The sequence below is a fragment of the Oryzias latipes genome, chromosome 9 (genome assembly GCF_002234675.1).
Source record: "Oryzias latipes chromosome 9, ASM223467v1".
Lineage (NCBI taxonomy): Eukaryota > Metazoa > Chordata > Actinopteri > Beloniformes > Adrianichthyidae > Oryzias > Oryzias latipes.
Window position 1 is genome coordinate 27903343 of NC_019867.2, and position 23620 is coordinate 27926962.

The window sequence follows — 23620 nt, forward strand, 5'->3', positions numbered from 1 at the left end:
TCATTCCCATTTCATTGCAACAGTTTAAAAATTATACTCCAAATGACCCTCGTCGACATAGGAGACAAACATCTAACATAATAGGCCTCCATCCAATTGGTCAACAACGTTAAGGCGTCCATCGGACTGGTCAAATGTATAAAGGGATTTATTCGATTTGTTAAATGCTTCAAGCTGCCATAAGGTTGTTATAACACAATTAAGGTTTAGGATTTATTGCGATATTCGCTGTCTTTTGCGATATGCATATTGCAGAGCTGGATATTGCGATAACGATAAATTTGCGGTATATTGTGCAGGCCTAGTTTCAGGTGTTTTTTAACTGTGACGCCAAATGATTTAAACAGGTAAAAATATAAGAAGAACCTCGACCTCTACAATGTAAAGTAGATCCACAATAACCCCACCCACCACCCAGGACGTTCCACATTCACCCGTCTCCCCTCTGGTAGACTCGGATTCTTAAGAAGTCGGACCAACAGGCTAAGGAAAAGCTTCTTTCCTATGACCAAGAGGAGACTCATTGAGGAGTCATGAGACCCCCACCCCCCAAATGTTCCTGACAAAAAGAGAAGCTACGAAACAAAATCTGTTATATTCAAATATGACAACAATAAAGTCATTTTATATAGCACATTTCCAGCTTATGTTGGATAAAATCTAGAGGTTTGTTCCAGTGTGTAATCATTTGAACTGCTGTGGTCTGGAGAAAACACCTGAGATACAAATATTTACACACACATAAATAACTACCAGGAAGCATTAGTCAGACTATTTAACATCTTTTAAAAGTCCCTCAGTTTCATTCTGAAAATGTTAGCAACACTACAGCTGCCTCAAATCGGAACGATCAACACTCATCGGAAAAGTCGGGTAGAATGAGAATCACTACCCCCTGATTATTTATATCCAGCGACCCAAATTTAAATATTTAAACAATAAATAAGAAAATTGAAATTTGTTCAAGCTAAGCTCTCCTTTCTGCCCGGATGGTGCAGCATTTGCAAAAACAAACAATGTACCAATATAAATTTCTGTTTCAAACAATGTTTTCTCAAGATCATATAAAAATGCAAGTGGTTGTTGTAGTCTTAATGTTTGGATAATATCTTGCAGGTTAATCATAATGACATAATGCATGGAATCAAACGTTTACAATTGGATGTCAGTTTCCGTTTTGCCATTAGGGAGACATACTGTACCATAAGTGTGCTGAAACCACAACTCACCTATTATTCAATTCAATTCAACTTTATTTGTAGAGCCCAAATTCACAACAACAGTCATCTCAATGGGCTTCTCATCGGTAATTGTAAAGTTGTAAATAGTAAAGTATTATCAAGGAGTCGTCTGGTTGAGATGGACCTGGCTGGAGATAAGATGGCGCCTGACATTATTGGCCAGAAGCAGAAATCCTACAGCTGACCCCAACCATAACCCAAAAGTGTTAAGAATTTGTAAAACAGCTTTTAAAAAAGCTTAAAACGGGAAAAACTGTAACTGCTAGGGTCACCAGTTAAAATAAAGATATTTTCTAGAAATTCTAATTCTGGTCATTGATGTCTATAACCAGGTCCTCTCAGTCTAGTGTGAAGAAGAGTTGGAGGCAGTGTGGGATCAGTAGTAACATTCTTAAAAGACCGAAAGTCGTCGTTTGAGGAGAAAATAGACTAAACAGCAATGGACAGAATGATTGACTGATAATTGACTGAAATTTGACCAAGTTCGATGGGCATTGCATCAGTTATGGAGTTATGGAGCAGATAGAGGCTGAAACAGGATTTCCTTACAGTTGTAGGCTAAGCAACGCAGCGCTTAATCCCTCGTTCAGACAGATGAGAGGCAGCAGAACCTACAGACACATTATTGTTTTCACGACGCAGCAGCAGGGCATCCTGCAACCTGTTCATGTTAGGAGGTCAGAGCAGAGAGACTTTTTTTTTTTTTTACCCCTTGGGCAGCACTCAATTCTACAACGTTGCCCCCCCCCCCCCTCCCCTATCAGCAGAGACACCCATGCATGACAGAAGAGTCTCAGTTTGCTGTAGATAGTCTTGAAGGAGCAGATGGGGTTGTAATCAAGTGGAGAGGGGAGATGCTGCTGCTGTTGTGTGACCACCTGGCTGTGGGGGGCATGGGGAGGGCCGCTGGATCGCTACATTTACATAACAGAAAAAAAGTGGACTCAATTAAGAATGATTAAATAGTTTTACAATATTTCAGCTATTTCAAGTAGAATTAATACCGGTTTAAAAAGTTCGAATTAAGGTGTGGAATTCAACTCTTATTTTTTCCTTTGCTTTATGGACAACAGCTTATCCCGTCAGACCAGGCTCAACCTAAATGAGAAGAAACGGTGTCAATAGAAGAGAAATGATCTAACGGAAGAGTCAAAAACGACATCCAGCATAAAACACCAAAAGCACTGAGCAGATTCACTTCTTTTCAACGCAGTGCAAATTAAGAAATGTAAAACTCTACTCGAAGTCCAAAACATGACATCTAAACATGTTTATGAAAAAATAGAGTAAAATAATTCATAGAAAAAAGTGATTTGCAATTCAGCTTTAGGTCTAAGCTGAAGACTGTCTGCCAGCATTAGCCGGTGGATATTAAATCTGACGGATTGTGATGGAACTCTGTGGCTGCCTTCACGGGCAGCATAGCAGTCATCCTCTGACCTCAACACACGACCCTTGACCTTGTTGTGTAACACAACACGCCACATTGTCCACTGCATCCTCGACATTGCCTCAAACCCACAGAGCGAGCAGCTTCCTGTGGAGCGGTCTCTCCCATTCAAGTTCATGCGGCTCGCTCCACACCGAGTCGTCGCCGAGTCGTCGCCGAGTCATCACAGAGTCGTCGCCGAGCGCACATCATCACTTCCATCAACATACACAGTTACTAAGACCAGAGGGAATAATTTTACCAAAGGCTAAAAATCAAAGTGTCCCACAGGATTACCTTTAAAGATCTTCATATTAAAGTAAACCACAAAATGACTTTTAAAATAAGAAATGGAAATATCAATGTAATTCTGCATTATTACACACAAACGTATATTGAAAATTATATTTAGACAACTTTTAAGGGTTGCTGAGGTGTAGAGATCAGCCAAATGAGCATGTCCCAACTAACTAAAGCTGTTTTTTTATTGAATATAAACACATAGCAACCACTAACTGTACGATTTTTTATGTAATCATGGCTTTCAACTTTCACCTAAAGAAAAGTAATAAGGAAGAAATATATGAATTATTTATAAAATGGCAACATTTGATCACGTCTTTCATTTTTCAACCCCAGAACAGCTTCTCAATCCTCCCCTTTTATTAATAATGGTTTAGTCCAACTTCTTCAGCACCCAGGAAGTGACATAACCCCAATTATGGGGTTAAATCATTGGTACAGGGCTGAAGGTAGAACTTCAGAATCAATACAATATAAAAAAAAAATAAAATGTGCTCAAAAGAAGTTGTACAAGCAGGTGATTACCAAGGAAATGGAAGAATTTGTTTCAACATACAGAGATCAGACTGTACATGGTGGAACTTAAAACAAACTAAGTCACAAATTAATTTCTAATAATTTGGGGTATTTTATGCCTAATGTGGGAAAAAAAAATTTCTTATAGGTTCCAATACTCCTTTGTCAGAAACACAATTTTTTGTGGAATATTTTAAAAGAACCAGAGAATTCAGAGAATGACTCTAAAGTGGTTTTCTAAAGGAGCTCAGTTAGTACAAAAAATGGTAAAAAGAAAAATTTATAATAAAAATAAAAACATCAGGTCAATACTTCAAAATACATCTAAATGTCCTCGTTTCCTAATGTTCCATCAAAAATACACAGAGAGGGTTCCTAAAAAACAAAGCAACACGAACACACACAATAACAAAACAAAAAATAGGAAAGGTAAATGTGATTCATTTAAAGAACTTTTGTTGGATTTCTAATATTTAACACAAGTTCAAAAACAGAAAGAAACTCGGCAAATTGAAGTTTGTCTTGAATATCACAAAGCCTTTTTTTATCCTATAAGGCAGGAAAAAAACTAACAATTTCTGTATCCCAAAAAAATTACAAAAGTAGTAAAAATTTAAAGAACTTTTTGATAAAAATCCAAAACTGTAGGGACAGTGTTATTTTCGTTGTATGCTTCATTTTTGAGTCTACGAACATAGAGCTGATGTGCCTTACCAAAAAGCTCCAGTTTGGTCTCATCTGTCCAAAGGACATTTTCCCAGAAGCTTTGTGGCTTGTCAACATGCATTTTTGCAAATTCCAGTCTTACTTTTTTATGATTTCCTTTCAACAGTGGTGTTCTCCTTGGTCGTCTCCCATGAAGTCCACTCTGGCTCAAACAATGATGAATGGTGCGATCTGACACTGATGTACCTTGATCTAGGAGTTCCCCTTTAATGTCTTTGGAGGTTGTTCTGGGCTCTTTGGATACAGTTCCAACTATTCGTCTCCTCAATTTGTCATCTATGTTCCTCTTCCTCTTCGTCCAGGGAGGTTGGCTACTGTCCGTGGGTCTTAAACTTCTGAATACTATGTGCCACTGTATTCACAGGAACTTCAAGCTGCTTAGAGATGGTTTAATAGCCTTTACCTTTACGATGTTTGTCTATAATTTTGTTTCTAATGTCCTGGGACAATTCTCTCCTTCGCTTTCTGTTCTCCATATTCAGTGTGGTTCACACCTTCTTACCGAACAGCAAAGTGACTATTTGATTCCCTTTATATAGGCAGACTGACTGATTATGGGTTTGAAAACAGCTGTCATGTCAATGAAAGGACATACCTGAGTTCATCATGACCCCCTGGGCAATTAGTTCTCAGTCTTTTATGGAGGTACCATCGTTTTTGTCCAGCCCTATTTCATTAGTTTGTTTTTTTAAATCATTCTGTTAATCAACAACTCAAAAGTAATGGCTGATTTTGATTAATTTTCAATACATTTTCATTTATTGTTACTTTTGAACATTTCAAGTCATTTCAGTGAGCATTGTGGACTTTCTTTAACTGAAGGGTACCAACAATTTTGTCCACCACTGTATATGAACTGGATGGATCAGATGAAAAGTAAGCTGAAAAAAACAAAAGTCATGTCCTGATTTTTGTGGTGCACAGCATTAATTACTGTAGTTAAATATTAAATTATATTGATCACTGGATTTCTAGAGCCTCAAACAACAGAGGGCATTTTCTATTGTGTACTCATCAGTGTGTGGAGTGAACAGCTAATCAACATCGCGGGTCAGGTCAGGGTCACGCCGTGGTCAAAGGGGGGAGGGGGGGCCCTATCAATGCCACTTGACACGCTCAAAGGAGCAACTTCCCTTTCATCATGCCAGGGGTCAGAGTTTTACAGCCTAACAGTGCTGAGCAGAGTCGGGCCCACAGCAGCCATCTGAAAATAATCATCTCCCAAACCAAGCAAAGACGGTCCACCGGGCGAGACCGGGCTCCCAGCATGCACCTCTGCCACGCTGAGGAAAGGAAGCAGAAGCTGAAGGTAGAAGGCTCTGCAGACCCTCCTCTGCATATACGCTGTAACGCCCATCATCCAGCAGACTTGTTCATAAACCCATTGTGTTTGAGCATGCTGTACGTCACTGACATCAGGACTAAATGTCCCCCCTACTGGCCACATCACATAGAAACTTTTGGGAACTTTTACAGTGAAACAGAACGCACAGGAATTCCCCTGCAAAAGAAAGGAATACATTTCAAACACCTTAAAAATTACAAAACAAGAGAAATTAGAAAACAAAAGTAAATATTAATTACTTAAACGGTTAGTGCCAATCTGTGCAAAATATGAGGTGGAGGTGTAAACAAAAATGACAAACCTTTCTTTTCTTTTTATTTTGCTGCTATAAATGGCTGCAAAACGCATACAAAAAAATTCCTATTTTGACGAAGAAATATTTTAGATACTTAGTTTCTATAAAGATTGATATTTTAGAAACTCATCCATGTTCATGGATGGTCAGAGTATGAATGTCCATCCACTTAGCGGCTCCCATCGGTTCCATGGCAGAATAACACAAACGGAGCAGTTTCATCCTCTGACTCACTTCAAACTGGAACTGGTCTCCATCCAAGCCTCAGCTCTCTTTGGTTGTTTTATGTCCTGCAACCCATGAGAACCCATGGTGACACGAGTGTCACAAAAACATCAGAAATGTGTTCTTTGGTCCACTTGTTCTGTGGTATATCCCACCTTATTTTCATTTAATAACAAATGGATTTGGGCTCTTTTGGGTTAAGAAAAAAAACAAATATTCAGTACATTTCTTCAATGCGTAAAACATGGCTTTGTCTGTTCTCAGATGTGTTTGGTGCACCTTTAAATTCTCACTGTGATCATCTTTTGATCTACTGTTGAGGTGTTCGCAGTGGCCTTTTATTTATGATTAAGCCGTTTTTCCGTTGGAAAAAAAAACTGTCATTTTCCATGAAATAGTTTCTGCAGAGCGGCAGGAGATAATTAGAAATTCAGCTCTGAGTTGTGGATTGGCCCATTGGTGTAGAGTAGTTTGTATGCAACTACTTTTTCATCTGCTCCTGATTCACCACAGTTTGAATAAAGAAATATTCATAAATGCAATTTTGATGTTAATTTTCTTTATACATGTCCCCCCTAATGAGAAAATTGCCACAAGAACCTGTTAAAACACCAAAAACTCCTTTTTTTTAATTGGAGTCTGTCTTTAAGCTCAACATGAATGGAATTTGAAATAAAGATTTTAAAAATTGGAGCCTAAATTCAACCCCTTTTGGTTGGAACACTGGAGTGACATACGGTCCTAAGCACTGCAAGCACTGTTTTTTTTTCTCAAGAACGAAAAGATCTCAGCCTGTCACCTGCTTTTTGTAAACTCCACCAAATGCATTCTTTAGATGTGGTACTTCACAGGAAGACCATCTCTTCCCCTGATACCAAATTCACTGCTTTACAGCCATCTATAAACTCATCCACCACTCAAATCCTAACTCTAATTAAAGACATTTATGGCCTCTAGCTAGGATGTGTGATGAATATCACAGAGGACTTACACAGGCAAAGCCTTCTGATCTGGTATCCTTTCGCAACATGAATCCACCCCCTTACAGTTGTACTAATAAACCCCCGCAGAATATGGTTAGTGCTGCTCCATCCCTCGTCTTCTTGTGCCGTAGGTCATTTATGGCCCTTCAAGCTTGCCCTGGGATGGAGCCACAGAGCTCAGAATGCACAGTGCCGTCCCCGTTCCACAGCTCATGGATCAAGTGTAGGTTGTAAATTCTTTTCTGGGTTACGTTGAGGTCAACAGAGAGCAGGGCCATTAATGCTTCAAGAGCAACATCCCACTGACCCTGGTCACTGTTCCCATAGCACTCGCCCGTCACCTCCCCCATATAACCGTCACGGCGCACACAGGAGCACAAACAGGGGTCCCAAAAAGATCCAACTGACTGCAAGGTTTTTGAAATAAAAACTGAGCTGCTTTTTTTTTTTAAAAGGTAAATTCTGATGGTACAAAAGCTGATGGAGTAACAGCTCTGATCTATTCAAAATCATCACCTTGAGTTATCAAAGAATTCCTTCCTATCCATCGTCTCCAGGCTGCAATACAGTATCTGCCCACCAGAAAATGTAAACAGGTCCAGAACGATCCAATTGATCTTGGCAACTTTTAAAATGTTTTAATTGTAATTCATTTTAAGGGTTCCTGTAATTAATTGGATACCAAACTTTTAATATGAAAAGTAGTTTACTTTAAAAAAATAAAGATAATTTTGTTTGCTTCAGTATCCAAACTACAATTAAAACGTGTGATTTTCTTAGCAATAAGATGGTAACATTTAATAATCTTTTTTGTGTTCAGTAACTAGAACTGACAAGTGTTTTTTCTTAAAACAGGGAACAGCCCATGTTCAGTGAAGAGTGACCCTGTTTGAGTGACCTTAAACAGATTCACCAAAAATAAATACAATATAGCTTCCTTAGATGGAAATGTTTAGTCTGGCCACATTTTACTAAAATTAAACATTTGAATGATAAAGTACATGTTTGATGCATATATGAAAAAGAGTTCTCTTGAGTGTAAGGCTTTCAGTTTAATTTAAGTTTGATATACGGCGGTCCCTCACTATAGTACGGCTCACCTTTTGCAGTCTCGCAGTTTTGCGTTTCATTATTGCAATTTTGCAAGTTTTTTTGTTTTTTTAAAACAGTCAATTGTGTTTTGCATCTTGATTGGCTGTCAACCTCCTCCATGCCGTGTCGGCTGGACAGAATACCTTCAGTTTGCCAAATCCACATAAATATTCAACCACTATTTGATCTGTAGTTTCATTCTATAATAGGATTTATTTTTCAATGAATGTTTGAACTTTTAAAGTTTAACTAAAAGAGAAAAGTCTGATAATGTTGATGAGCCTCAGAAAATAAAGTCTGTACAGGTTTTACAGCCTAAAATCATGTATAAATATTGTAAAAAATTAAATTAAATTAAATAGATGACTACTGTGAAAATGTTGCAGATTGCAGGTTATTTTTAGAATGAAACTCCCACAGTAAACAGATGAACACTTAGCCTGAAATTTCTCTGAGGGGTCAATGGGAAGTTCTTTGATGGAACGTTCTACATTTCTTTTGTTTTTTTACAAACTGTATTATTATTTTGTATTATTTCGCAATATTGATCACTAATATTGCACATCGCAAGTTTTCCTCATATCGTGCAGCCCTACTCTTGAGTGTTGGCATAGCAGTAAGCCTCTACTAATATCCCAGCATCCCTTTGTTTGCACTCTCTCCCGCTAGCTTACAGCTCCTAACACCCCCAAGATAACATTAGCGGTGTAACAAATATTGCGAGCAATTTTGGAGCTATACAGCCGTACAGTTTTGATCCAGATTCCAGCACGAATGAGGAAAACAAAAATGTTTGTGGATCTGTTTGTCTCCAAGTGGATGCATCAGAATGGAGCGGAGCAGGGAGACTTTGGCTCGCCCATTTCAGTTCTAATTAAATTTAAGTATCTGCTCCTGATCCATCACGATTTAAATAGAGAAATACTCAAAATGCACATTTTAATCCTACATTTTTGATAGATTTCCATCATGAGAAATATGCTACAGGAACATGCTAAAAACAATAAAAGTATGATTTTTATTGGAGTGGGTCTTCAATGAATTCACCAGAACTCCATATATGGTAGTAGATTTTTCCACTAGATAGGATTCTTTTGTTTTTTTAATACAAGAGAAACTGATTTAGGTGAGGAAGATAAACAACTTTTAATAACACTTGTGCATTAACATTTCGTTTGGCCACATTTCTGTTTTTGACTCCGTAAAGAGAAGACATTAAAAATAAAGAGAAGTGAATGAATTGGCTGAGAAAGCAGTTTGAGGCGCTAGGAAATGTTTATGGTTTAAATGCTATATTTGCTTTTTTCACTGACATGATGTGAATCATAATTGATTGTTTTTCTATGAATTTCAGTGCAGATGTTAGAAAAGACAGAAAAACAGAGATCCTTGTGAAGCAAATGATTAAGCCAAAATCTAGCCATTTCCTGATAATGTGGTAAACTATATGGAAGCCTTTGGGGGGCTGCGGGGGTGTTTTCTAAAATGATCTCTGGTGCGTTCATGTCCAAGAGAGAGGCTCGACCCGTTTCCCTACTCAGATGCACTAAAGCCCACAGTGTAAAGCACTGAGTTTATTGCAAAGACGGTGGGAAAACGAAGGCTGGCAGGAGAACATTTTTGGCTGGTTCTAATACACGAGGACTTGAAACAGTGGAAAAAGCTCAATGCATCTAGAACACACGTCATGCTGCGATAACTGCACTGCTCAAGGGTCTCCTCTCTCTTTCAGCAGCAGGCAGCAGCAAATGGACAGCAATTGAAGAACAAAAAGTGACCCTGGAATACTGCTGTTAAAGGCAGTGTGCTTGAAAATGAGGCTGTGCTTGTGGACAGGAGAACCTGAGTTACCCGTCTTAAGCCCTGCTTAGAGCCTCAAGGAAAGATGCTATACAACCACGTCGTTTAACAAAACACTTGATTCTATGAAAAGATATCTAAACAGAATATGCAGTCTTGAAATGAAGAAAAACTAGAAAACAACAAAAATCCAAACTCAAACTAACATGGAACTGTTTGAAAAAGTAATTATGGCCCGCAGCACTCACAGAGTGCAAGGACCATATTGTAACTGCTACGAGGGTCGAACACTCAAAAAGGTCCAAAACGTCAAAAAAACGCATCAAAACGCCAAAAAATGGGGTCAAAAGTCGCCCAAAGCACACAACGACACGACAATTGTGTAACGCAACAAAAATAGACACACACACGCACAACACCCCCGCACAAACCACAAATTTGTAGTTGCAAAAATGACGTCAAAAACACAAAAAAGCCCCAAAAAGCCCTCAAAGGACGGGTTTAAAGCCAAAAAGACATGCCCAGCCTATAGTAAAAGACAGGCCGCATTGAAATAAATAGGAAATCCTAACCGCAAAAACTTCTATATTGTTTCTGCTTCGTTTATTATTATTCCCGTTTCTAACGGATCCGTTGATCGCAAATTTGACCCCCGCCACATACCCGAAAACTCACCAAAATTGGAACACACCTAGGATAAATTGAAAATGAATTTTCGGCAAAGAGAACGCCACCCCCCCGAAGTCGATGACATCACAGCGAGCGATCCCGTCAAAAAAATGAATGGGCCGAAAATTGCTTATGGGGCCAGTAAAAAAAAATTCAAATTAGAGCAACGAAACCAAAACACGCGTATTGGAGATATCCCAAAGAAGTTATGAAATCATTATGGGATGGCCACACGACCTACGGCTTGGCAGCCATTTTGTGGCGAACTCAGAGAAATGGCGATTTTCGTGTTTTTTGACAATATGGGAAAACAACACTTTTGTTCAAGCGATTTTCACGAAATCGGACACACATGCCACTAGCACGATTCTACAATAACCAAAGAAGTTTCGTTGACATTTGACCTTGGCAAGGGGCGGCCATCTTGAATTTTCATAAAAAAGCACTTTTAGTAACGGATACAAACGAAAACTCGTCCTAGGGATTTTTATCGATCTTTTTGAAACTTCTCGGGCATCAATGGCAAGCTACTGTGGACAAAATGTTGGAATTAGAAGTTGTAGAATTTGAAACGCGTGCGCGTGGCAAATTCGCAACCGTCGCCATTTTAGCTAGCTCGCACATATTTTATCGGAATAGCCTGAAACTGAAATATGCTATACCCTGGCCCACACTGAACAAAACGATGTCACATACGACAAAATCGATAAAGGAATGTGGCCGTGGTAAACAAAAAAGGATCGCAAAAAAAAGTGCTGACTCGGCAAAAAAAAAAAATTCGGATTTTATTTTTAAGAATCGGTTAACGAAATCCAGATAACTTTGTCGGGTATATCCAAACAAAGTTTTGAAATCATTACGTGATGGCGACACGACCTACCGTTTGGCGGCCATTTTGTGCCAAAATCTGCAATTTTGCGTTTTTCGCGATTTTACACAATATAGAAAAATGAACTTTTTTTCGAGCGATTTCGACGAAATTTGACTCGCATGTCCCTAGCGTAAGTGTTCAATCACCTTTGGAGTTTCGTCGACCTTTGACCTCGGGAAAAGGCGGCCATCTTGAATTTTCTATAAAAAACACCTTTACCACCGGATTCAAACTTAAACTTGTCGTTGGAATTTTCATCAATCGTCTCGAAACTTTTTGGGCATCAATGGCAAGCTACTGTGGAAAAAATGTTGGAATTAGAAGTTGTAGATTTTGAACGGCGTGTGCGTGACAAGCTAGCAAAGTGGCGCACTGTTATAACTCTCATGCATTTCAATACAATAGAGTGAAAATTGAATGCATGCATTCATGCCTGAAACAGATTACATTGAAAAACACTGGATATGGACATATAAGGAATGTGGGCGTGGTTAGCATAAAACCACTGTTGCTAGGACGACAAAAAGTTTACTTTTACCGATTTGTCCGAAACTGACGTCAATCTGTTCGTCCTCCCGAGGGGACCAAAACATAAAATGGTTGCTATGGAGATAAAATCAACAGAAAAGCCGCCATTTTGGAAAAAGTGTTTTTTTTTTAGCAACTTATGACATAACTCTCACCAATGGAGGAATGTGTTTTTCTGAGTCAGTTGATGATGCTGATCGCTATGCTAGCACTTTTAGCTATGTTAGCATAACTAGCATAGTTAGCATAATTAGCATTTTAGGTAATGTGTTTTTCTTAGTCAGTTGATGATGCTGATCGCTATGTTAGGACTTTTAGCCACATTAGCATAGTTAGCATAGTTAGCATAATTAGCATTTTAGGAAATGGGTTTTTTTGAGTCAGTTGAGGATGCTGATCGCTATGGTAGCACTTTTAGCTATGTTAGCATAGCTAACATAGTTAGCATAATTAGCATTTTAGGTAATGTGTTTTTCTGAGTCAATTGATGAGGCTAATCGCTATGCTAGGACTTTTAGTCACATTAGCATAGTTAGCATAGTCAGCATTATTAGCAAATCCAGCCTTGACTAGCTTTTAATTTGTGGGCGGTGAGGGCGGAGAGGGTTGACGGTGGTGCATAGAGTTGGGCGTGGAAACCGGGTTGCGTCTGCGGGCCATACAACGCCGCTTGCGGCTTTAATTATCCTTTAAACCTAAAACCTAGTTGGGCCACTCTAGTTAAATGTATTCCATTGTTTGTAATTTTAATTAAAGTAAAAGCAGGGGGGGGGGTTGATTAAAATTGAATTTGGATTTTATTTTTTGACCATATCGCCCGTGTAAATCTTACATAAGAACACAGACAGCTGTGCTCTAAAGGGGAAATATTTCAAATTACCAATATTATTCCCACCACCACCTCCATTGTAAGCAGTTATTTACCGTTGTTGTTTTTTTAAATTAAAAGAACCAAATACTTCACAAATTACTGAGAATGGAGGCGTAAAAGTCAAAAGATACAAGTCATTGTTTGCTGCAAACTGCTTAAAGTCTCCAACTATATTTTATATCGAATGTAAAAGCGTTCCCAGTGGTCCTTTCATTACGCTGTTTTTAGCCAAAATTAAATAAATAATAAATAATAAACTTGTTTTCTAGGACATAGTTTCTGCAGAGCAGCAGGAGTTCATCAGAAATTTGTCTCCCAGTTGTGGGCGTAACTGTTGACATGGGATTAAACCCACAATGATATCCCATCATTCCTTTGTTTACACTCCTTCCCACTAGCTTACAGCCCCTCGAAACCCCTAAGCTAACATTAGCATAGAAAAAAAAAACTGCAAGCAATATCCAAGTTATGCAGCTCGACAGTTTTGAACACGATAGCAGCTCAAAACTAGAAAAATGAAGACGTCAACGGTCGGGATGGGCGACATATCGGAGCCAGTATCGGCATCAGTCGATATTTACATAATTTAACCTCATCAGTATTTAACTTTATCAATATCAAAAAATCTACTGATATTGTTCTGACCGTTTCAGGTCCACTTTGTTTTTTTAATGTATACTTGTCCCTATCAGATTGGGAAGCTTACGTTTACAGTCAAAGTAATTGTCCCGACTTTACTTGTACGTTTCATTTTTTATAGGGATACATGTTGTTCCTAATAAACATGCCTAATAACTGCTCTTGATCCATGATTTAAAGACAGAAATACTCAGAAATGCAGTTTTAATCTTAAATTCCCATGTTAAAACATGTTAAAAACACAAAAATGTTATAATTTAACTGCCATTTTAAACATAAATGTGCTTCACATTTCCTTCTTTATTGGTTTGAGGCGAATATTCTCTCCAACGTATCAGTGTGGGACTTGTGTGAGCAGCCATCATCGCTGCTTTGCTGGCAGATTTCTTGAGTAGAAAGAGCCTAGTCAAGAGGAAAATTAAGAAAACCCAACATGATGCATGATATCCAACGGCACGCTCCCATCCCACAATCCACCCACCACCACCGCCGCCACCGTCAGCAGCAGCAGGGCCCTACCCTTTCTACTGTACTCGTCACGGGTAATCATTCAAAGTGTCACAGCAGGAAGGAACGGGGGTGGGTTTTGAGGTGGAGGAGCATCCTGTTCTTGTCCCTCGGGACAGGACAGACCCCACCACCACTGCAGTGTTCGGAGCCAGGGCAGGGCACGGCTGAAAGGGGGCTTTCTTCCTGCTCGTGCCATCCCGCAGAAACCCCCCGGACGGGGGCCAAACTGATTACACACCCCTCAAACCAACCGGTCTTTCTTCTTCACACTTTTCTTCCGCCCATGAGTTCAGATACATTAAAACAAGCCCACCTCAGGGAGAAGGTCACAGAGGAAAAAGTGTTTGGGGGGGGGGGTTCAAATGAAAGATCAATCAAAATTAAGTCTCTGTGCTTAGATGGAGATGCTGCAGTGAGACGGAGCCGCCACGAGCCTTTAACTGCTTTGTTACTCTAGAACAAAAGCACAGATGATGAGGCCTCGGCAGCCCACATCTCGCCATTCACCGGCCAGCAGCAGGTTATCCAGCTGGACTCTCTAATGTGGAAGCCCAGCTGAACATCTGTCTTCAAGAGTGGCATCTCATCATTATGCTCATTGTCAGTCAAAGGGGAAGTAGAAAATGATTCTCAGAGGGATGTCAGTGCCTTTTTCTCTGCAGCAGAACCCTAAATCTGCACACGTATACATATGAACACAAAAGACACATTTTCTTAGTTCATTGTGTTTTTTGAAACAAAGTGATCAAGAAAGTTTAGCTTAACAATTAAAATAGTAAACCTGGTGATTCTTTTTAGGAAAACAACTTGACAACGTTGACTGTGTAATTAATACAGAGGTATTCAAACTTTATGCAGAGATTTGGTGAAGTGAAATGTGTAAGGGCCTACAAATAGGATAGAGAGTAGATAAATACATCCAAATACATTTTCTCCCAAAATTACTGCGAATTTTGTCAACATTAAATCTGAGTTCACATAAAATGTTTAGTAATATTTTTCATTATTAAAGGCTCACTGTAAACATTAATATTTAAATGATCAGAACAAGAAATAATTTCTTATCTCATTCAAAAGTACAAATCAGACACAACTTTCCTGCTATTCACAAAACATAACAAAAATTCCACTTTTCACTTCTGTTTGCGGCTATTCCAGTCAATTTTTCTTTTCATCATTTACGTTTAACATTTTGAAAATGATAACAAGAAAGAGTCACAGAAACGGTCCAGTGACAGTGCTGCCGCAGGTTTACAACCACTAATAATGGATTTTATCCAATCACTATCAGGAAATTGTACACAGATTTCAGAAAGTCCTGGGGGCAGCATACTATTGATTTTATAAAGGGAGCCTTCGGTCATATTTGGTTCATAGGCCGGACTTTGGACATGCCTGATATAAGAAAACTGGCTTAAGAGACCAAACAGGAAGTACCTGTTGGCTCCAAGAAGCCAAAATCCCTATTGAGAAGTTTGGAGGGTTACATGCAGGGGTAGGGAGAAGCCGTAAAGGAAGAATTCCGATTCGGTCTTCATCTGCTACCTTTTTCTTGCTAAGGCTTTTTCTGTATACCGGTAAGTTATAAACTGGCACAGTTTCTTTCGAGTAGTAGGGGTGTGGCCTTCCAAATACCTCACTCCTGATTGGTAAGAGTGGCTGCCACAGAAACAAATCAAACAGATTCAGACCAATCACTGCCCACTGATGTTGTCTGGCTCCAACATGGCGGCGTCCATATCGTGAAAAAAAATGCAGACTGAATTGACTTCATTTTGTCAGAGCAGTTCATTTTCTATGGGTGACGGCCCCAAAAGAAAGTGTTCTGTTCACTTATACAGCCAATGGTTGAATTTCTAAAACATGCAAACTTTTTTATTTATCAGTCACAAAAAAGATCAAAATGTCAAAATTTCCAAAGAAAAACTCAAATGACTAAGAATGAATTGTCCTTCTTCTAAGTCTGCCATTCTTGTGTTTATGTGTTTAACTGATAAAAATGTCTAACCTTTTAATACCTTATAATTAAAAACAGTAAAATATATATTTTAATAGTTAGAAACCCATCAATAGTTTTAAAATGAGAAGAATGTTAGTGTTTGGTGGGAGTTTTCAGCAGACAAGTAAAATATGAACAGACCTCTGTTTAAGCAAAAACTTTTAAAGGTTAGTTTGAAATATTTAGTACAATAATTGTGATTTTTAGTTTGTTTTAAAGTGTATTATTAAGGGGAAAATGGAGTGTTTTGCTAATTTGACTAAATAAAGTTGACAAGAGTGCAGATGCTAATTGCTCTGGTAGCTTTTGGTGTGGAGGGGGGAGAGACTTGGAGGAATTTTAATCCTGTAAGTGTCTTCTGTCCCCAGTGAGGGGCTCGATGCGGGCTCGGCGCCTGCAGAAATGAGGGGGCTCGCGCTGGGAACGCTCTCAGGTGAAGGAAGCTCGCGACTCTCCTGAAACGTGCCGCGCACGCGCAACTGAAGCAGATGAGCGCGCGCGCCAGTCTGTGGCGACCAAAAAAAGCCTGTGGCCCTCAGGGCGTTCTCCAAGTTCAAAAGTTCACCTTTTACGATCTCCCCGGGCCTGAGTGACCACCTCCAAATAAAAACATTCCGACCTCTGTTCCCAGCGAGCTCAGCTCAAGCATTCACACACAAGCCAACAACAAGAGCCCAAACACACACGGAGGGACAATAAATCCCGTCCTTTACACCTGGGAGTCGCCAACTCCACTCCATCAATCCCACCGTTCAGCTGCAGCCATTTTCCACGCCTGTGTGGACTAAACTATGCAAACAAAAACAGAAATACTGTATTTCACCGTGTTTGTGTCAAATTCCTCAAAAACTGTTCAAACGGGGGGCGCGTGCTGATGTAGGGCCCACGCAACACTGTGCTGCTGTAGGGGGTCCGCACGCCCCACTCAGCCCGGTTCTGCTCACCGTTCACCGCCTTGGCGTTGTTTCTCTCGGGGTAGTCGAACCCATTCGTCCGCTTGTCTATCTCCATCCTCGAGCGTGGGCTTCCTCCAGGTCCGCGCGGCGTCGCCCCGCGCGCTCTGGCTGATGACAGCGAGCTGACAGCTCCGCTCGGAAGTTTGGGGAGCCGCCGCCGCCGCCGCTGCTTCTGCCGCTGTCCTCCGTTGGTCTGCCTCAGCGTTCACGTCCTCCTCCCATGCCTCGCCAAACTGGTCACAGTCAGCAGTGACTTAGTGGTTTCACCCCCCCGAGGATGTTACGTTCAGGGTCCGAGAGGAGGGCGGAGTTCGTCCGCCTCAGCAGCTCCGTTTTTATGAACCAAAGAACAGTTCCTGCTGCATTTTTTTAATAATAATAATAATAAGTACTCAGACCAACTAAATTGTTTTATCTAAAAAAATGAAACATAAAAGTTTTTCTCGACATATAACTTTAATATTTTCCCTAGCCCACACTTGTAGCTGCTGTTTCAAATTATCGTTTACAAATGCAAATGTTTAAGGTTAACATTTGCAGATAAAACTAATAGTGTCCTTGAAATGATCCCAAGCTCCTCTCAATCCGCTTCAATGTTGATATTTAAATTTCTTCAGTTCATTTATTTTAAAAGCAATACAAATGTATTCATCTTGTTTACTCCTACAAGAAAAAAATGCACCACATACCACCATAAAGTGACCAGTAGGATTGTGGGATATGAAGTCCAAAACAAGGCACAGCTGCAACATAAGAGCATTGGGGGAATCATTGTGTCAGTGCTTTTTAAACCTTGTGCTGTCTTAGATGACCCCACCCTTCCATTGACGTGTTCTCCCTACCATGACAAAGGTGGATAAAGGTGGAAAGATTTCATGTAATCCATGGACACCAGTGAAGATCACAAATCATTGAAGAAAAAAAGGTTCAGCGCAGTGTCTAGTGGGTCTAAATGACCCCAACTCCCAATGTTAAAGTGCCTAGGACAGCACAAGGGTTAAATAAACAAAAATATATTTGACGATGAAAGATATATGAGTGGATTCTCTGTCGTTAACATTCTCACAAGCAACAGTTTATTCCCAGATTACTAACTTTAAAAAAAAATATTTTCAAAAATCAGTTAAAGTTTCATCTTTTGTAGTCGTATTTTGTTTTATTCCCCCACATTTTCCAGTGGTTTTTCTTAAACAAAATGGAAAACATTTATTAAAACTCCCTCCAAAAATAGATCTAATTAATATATGGTTGTTGTTTTTTTGTCAGTGTTAATGTAAAATTTTAGCCTCATTTTATTTATTTATTTATTTATTTTTTATTTGTTTCCTTTTATTTTTAGTTTTTTTTTTCTTTGTTTCCTTGGTGAGTGATAATTTGTCCTGCTTTACATATTTTTGTTACAGAAAATTATTTTACAACATTTCTTTCAATAAATAAAGGAAAAAAATCTTACTTTGCTCAAGTTAATTCATCGATGAAAGTTCGACACAAAAATGCAGAACAGTCATGATTGCTCAAAAGGTCTTTATTGTAGTGATAACAGTTTTACAGGAGGGACTAATACTTTTTAAAGACGCTACAGGCTGTGACAGGAAGGCTCCAACCCCCACATTCTCCACATTCTCTTCCAGAATTTGAACCCAGAAGTACCTATTGTCATAGTTCTTTAAATGGCCACTGAAGTCTGACTATAAAAGCAAATTCATTTTCAATTTAGAAAATATCCAATTTCACACCAAAAATTAAATTTATAGAGAGCATGCTTGGATTTGATCCCCTTTTTTCTATGTTTTTCATAGTTTTGTTACTGTTTTTTATGTTTATTTATTTATTTATTTTTAGATGGGTAGAACCATTCACCTTCAGGTTTATTGTCTGTCCTATCAAGACAATCAAGTCAATTGATTGCAGTATAACTATTATAGATCTATATATTTGCTGTGTTCTGACAATGAAGAAATGGTTGAGGTGAAAAAGATGAACACATTTGTTTCCAGGTTGATTCCGTGTGATTTTCCTTTTGCCATCATATGTCTGTAAAGGATGTACAGTGAGGTAAACCCATGTGTGTCTGGAATCCTCCTCATCTATGTTCACAAAATCTCTCTCCATAAACACGGTCCTCTGTGATGAGTTTCACATTTCCACCTGGTTTCTGCAGCATTTGTTGTGCAGAGAGGCCTTTTATTTAGGATCTGTGGGTGTCCTGGTCCCAAAGAAAAGATGGCTTTTGCTTTGACATGAGAATTTAGACAATGACACACAAATAATGGCATGTGATTGATTAGTTGTTGGAGGGAAAACAGTGGTTTAAACTCTGCCTTGTGATTGGTGCAGCAGGCCCAGCCCCTTTTCCATCCAATCCGCAGAAGACAGAGCCCAGAGGTGCGGGGACTTCGTCTGTGTTTCTCCTGCCTGACGCCAGTTCTTTCAAAATAAAGGCATGCTTCATTTTAGCTTGGCTACAAACATACAGAAAGTGGCCCTAAATTCACAATCTTTACAAGAGAACAAGTCCCATCAAAAACAAATCAACCAAAATGTATTAAGAGTTTACATTTTCACTTATTTGCAGGGCTTTAAAAGATTTAGAAACTTTAGATTTAAAAACTGTCAAAGTTAACACTTTCTACTAAATTCCGGTCACATGACCCATTTAAGGGAACTAAACTACACTGGATATTTCCTTTACTGACATTAATATCAGATAGTCTGATCAATGTTAAAATTTCAAAATAAAGAAAAGTCCAACGGTGCTGTCTGCTTCCTCTTCTTGCACAGATATTTGTGCCCAATTCAAAGTGGTCAACCATAAAAAAACCCTCAGAAGTAACTCAGACGTGTTTTTTCTTTTTTACAAAAGTCACTTCAGGGTTCCCAGGTTGGTGGTCCGTCAAGTCACAAGTTTATGCAGAATCTGCACAGGGAGGAGCTGGCTTTTGATCCACCCATCCGCTGAGCAGCTCTGAATTAAAATGTAATGTTTCAGGAGCACAACTGACAGATCAATGTTTCTTTTACTTTAATTGATTAAGTAAAACAAATGTAGAGTTCAGAGTCAAAAATCTAAGACACCGGAGAGCCAGTGCCCCTCTTCCCTCACACACCTTTGCAGCTTTACAAAGCTAACCTGATCCAGGTAATTAGCTGTGGGCGGGGCAAAAATACCTGAAAAACTAACAGGTCACCAGACCCCAAGGACAGGAGTTTGACATCCTCGTAAAGATTCTTTACTCATTTAAATAATCTAATCAGATTTAAAGAATCACCAACTGTCATAGTTTGATCACAGATTATCTTATTTTAGATGCTAAACTAAACATGACTGTAGACACAAGTGACAGCTGCTGATCACATTGACTTATTGTTTCACTGCAGAAAACAGGAAGCCTCTCTGCTTTTTCTTTGCAATCTGAAAGACCAAACCCAGTGAAATCTGTTTTTTTGTGTGTTTTTAACATTTTCTTGTAGCATTACTCTCATGATGGAGAGCATAGAAAAAAAGAAAATTTGGCTTGAAATAGCATTTCTGACTGATAACAATTTTGTTCAAATTGTTGTGAATCAGGAGCAGATGAAAAAATGCAGTTTGAAAAAGCTTGTATTTGTCATGGAAATTGTATAATCAGCAGGCCTCAAGCTCCCTGCTCTGCTGCATTCTGATGCATCCACTTGCAGACAAATAAGTTCATGCGTGTCTTTGTTTTCCTCGTCTGAGCTGACATCTGGCTCAAAATGTATGAATTAGTGTAGCATAATTAAAAATAAAAGTCAAAACCAGAAATGCTTCTTCATTTCACCATGTGGGAATAACATCAGCCTTTATTTTGTCTGAACACCACTGGAAACATATATTGGTTTACAGTTTCTCGGCTCTGTGTAGCAGCACTTCCGCCTTCGGCGAACCAGAGTTTCTGTTCGCGGGGCTTCGCGAGGCCGAGGTGGCTGCCGGTCCGAAGACAAAGCTAGTCCGGGGGGAAGTTTCGACACCCTGCGGTTCGCAGAAGGCAGAAATGCTGCTACGTAGTCCTGAGAAGCTGTGTACAATCATCAGGAGTGCACAACCTTCACAAAGCGCTAACACAAAGCTACAAGCCTGGCCGCACTGCTCCAAGTGTCTGTATCTTTTAGCAGCTAGACACATGGAGATAGCACTGACGTCATTGCCCCGCCTCCCCTCTGGAAATGCTAAGTGGAATTGAATTATGCAACACTATTCGCGGGGTGGATGTGAAAATGAAAATGCAATCCCCTCTTTGCATTTTTGTTTTAATTATGACACAGAATACTTTAAGTAGAAAAGGAAAAAGCATTTTGAAGGATTAATTTTTAATTTTAATTTTGAGTCATTTGATTTATTACATTTTTAAAATTAATAAGCAATTCTGTTAATCCATTTTAATTGTCAAATTAGACATTTCTAAATGAATTTTGCTACACATTTACCAGAGAACTTTTTGAAAAGGAAATGTCAAATACCATTTTCTTTATCATTTTAATTAAGTGACAGAATAAGCGGTTTTGAAGAAGAAAAGGAAAAAGCAGTTTGGCAGATTGCTTTTTCTTTTTATATAAGAGTCAAGAAATGTAGCTTCACTTGGAAAATAAAAAAGCATTACTGGTTTTGACTTTTATTTTTAATTATGCTACAGAATCGCTTCCATAAAATTGGCTGGACAGCTCCAATGTTGCTTGCCCTTTTTGTTGCACTGCTAATGTTATCTTGGGGGTGTGAGGGGCTGTAAGCTAGTGTAAGAGTGTAAACAAAGGAATGATGGGAAATGAATGAACTGCTCCCGCTCTGCAGAATTTATGTCCCAGAAAACCACACAGGTTTTTTATACTTTGGCTAAAAACTGCATCATCATAATTACCACAGGGAGCACTTCTACAATAGATCAAAAGATGATCCTCGTGGGACAAAAAAATCAGCAAAAGAAAATTAGTGTTTAGTTTTAGAGTAGTTTGAAGGGAATACACTATAAACTGTTGCATGAAAATGGTTTTTGACATCTTTACTCCTCACTGTTCTTAGTTTTTCAGAAACTATGTTTTATACAAGTGAGAGTATGAGAGTATAATGACAAGTTTGCTGTCATTATACTCTCTTTCATAACTTTAGAACAAAAGGACTGGACTGCTTAGTGAGCTAAAATTCGACTCTTGATCTTAACAAAAAAATGACAGTATAATTATGCGAAATATGTTTTCTCCAAACAGATATTGAAATTAAATCTTCAGACCAGCAGGTGGCACAGGAGACAGCAAGCGAAGGGAAGGTGGTGTTTGCTTTCATGGTTTATGTTAGCATGAACCACTCAATCTGAAATATGACAGGGAGACTCCAACAGCTGGACGCTCTCAGGGAGAATGTTGGAAATTCAATAAGGTTTAGAGTGAAGCTTGGTCACTGATTGATCCTAACTGTGAGAGAACAAAGAGGCAAAGACAGCAGGAATCTGACAGCTCAGCACAGAGCTGCATCAAGCACACTGGAATCCTCCTGAAGCCGTGTTGCTGTTTCAACAAAGCAAGAGCAAAGACATAAAGCTGGCTAAAACTCAGATGCAGGCAAATAAACACAGCCAGTCGGAGAATTTTAGAGTCTGAGTGAATTATTTAATGATCTTTAAAATTTGGAACCTGTTTGGCGTGAACTTTGCAGGTCCTTCCACTACAAGAATAAGTATACATAAAATTCTGTACAAACATTTATTTTTTGGCTAAAACAAAAAAGATGTCACTAGCTGCGTTTCCATGGAAAAAAGTGCCTGATCAAAGTAAAACTGCGTCTTGTAAACAAGCCGTTCGGAATGCTCTGCCCCGATCAGACTCATTCGGATCAATATTTTTTTCCAATGGAGATAGGTGGGTTATGCCGATTGTTGATCTGATCATGGTGCACAGAAACAGTTTATTCTGATTGTGGATTACTACTGCTCTGGCTTTTACATTTATGCATAGACACTGTGGTGCCAGATAAGGCTCTGGAGCGCTAACAGCCACCTCCGCGCAAGCAAACCATGCCTCTGAGCAGAGCAGCTGGAGTCGTAGCTTCGTGTTTGCGGGCAGGGTGTTTTGTTACAGTGTGCGCTCCGGAGGAGGCTTCGGACCGCAGTCCATCCGGCTGAGCGAGCCGTTGGACTCAGGACAACCGTGTCTCCAAGCAGAAGAGCGGCTCTGGGACAGCGTGTAAAACGGCAGAGGTGGCTTTTAAATTCCAAAACGACGCTCCGCGCAGTCCTGAGAAACCATGTGAACAATCCCGTGAACACGTGTCACCAATCGAGTCCAGACAAATAAAGGCTGATCTTATTCACACATGTGTACGTGCAGCCAAGATGCACATTGTGGCATTGACTGCACGGATTTTAAATTCATCCAAGGATAAATGTTGTTGTTGGCATTTATTAGCCTAATCCTCACCTTCTTCCAGGTTTGTGCGGCCAAGAATAAAGCACTGGCCGCACATATTTAGAAAATTATGAGCGAACAGGCCCTTAATAATAATCACAACAATAATTAAAGCACGTTTAGAAGATCATCTCACTCTCTGCCACAGGTTTGTATGTTTACAACGGAACTCGCTGTTTCTTCTTCTACACCCGTTTCCAGTATTTTA

At 39.4% G+C, this 23620-nt stretch overlaps 1 protein-coding gene across 1 annotated transcript in view; it reads right to left on the reverse strand.

Annotated features, from left to right (window-relative positions):
• Positions 1-17291, reverse strand: part of nr6a1 (nuclear receptor subfamily 6 group A member 1) — a 119017-nt gene extending 101726 nt beyond the window's left edge. Inside the window, exon 1 of the mRNA XM_023958750.1 lies at positions 16987-17291. Coding sequence (XP_023814518.1) covers positions 16987-17053 — 67 coding nt within the window. The 5' untranslated portion in view covers positions 17054-17291. The remainder of the gene's footprint in view (positions 1-16986) is intronic.
• Between the last annotated feature and the right edge of the window lie 6329 nt (positions 17292-23620).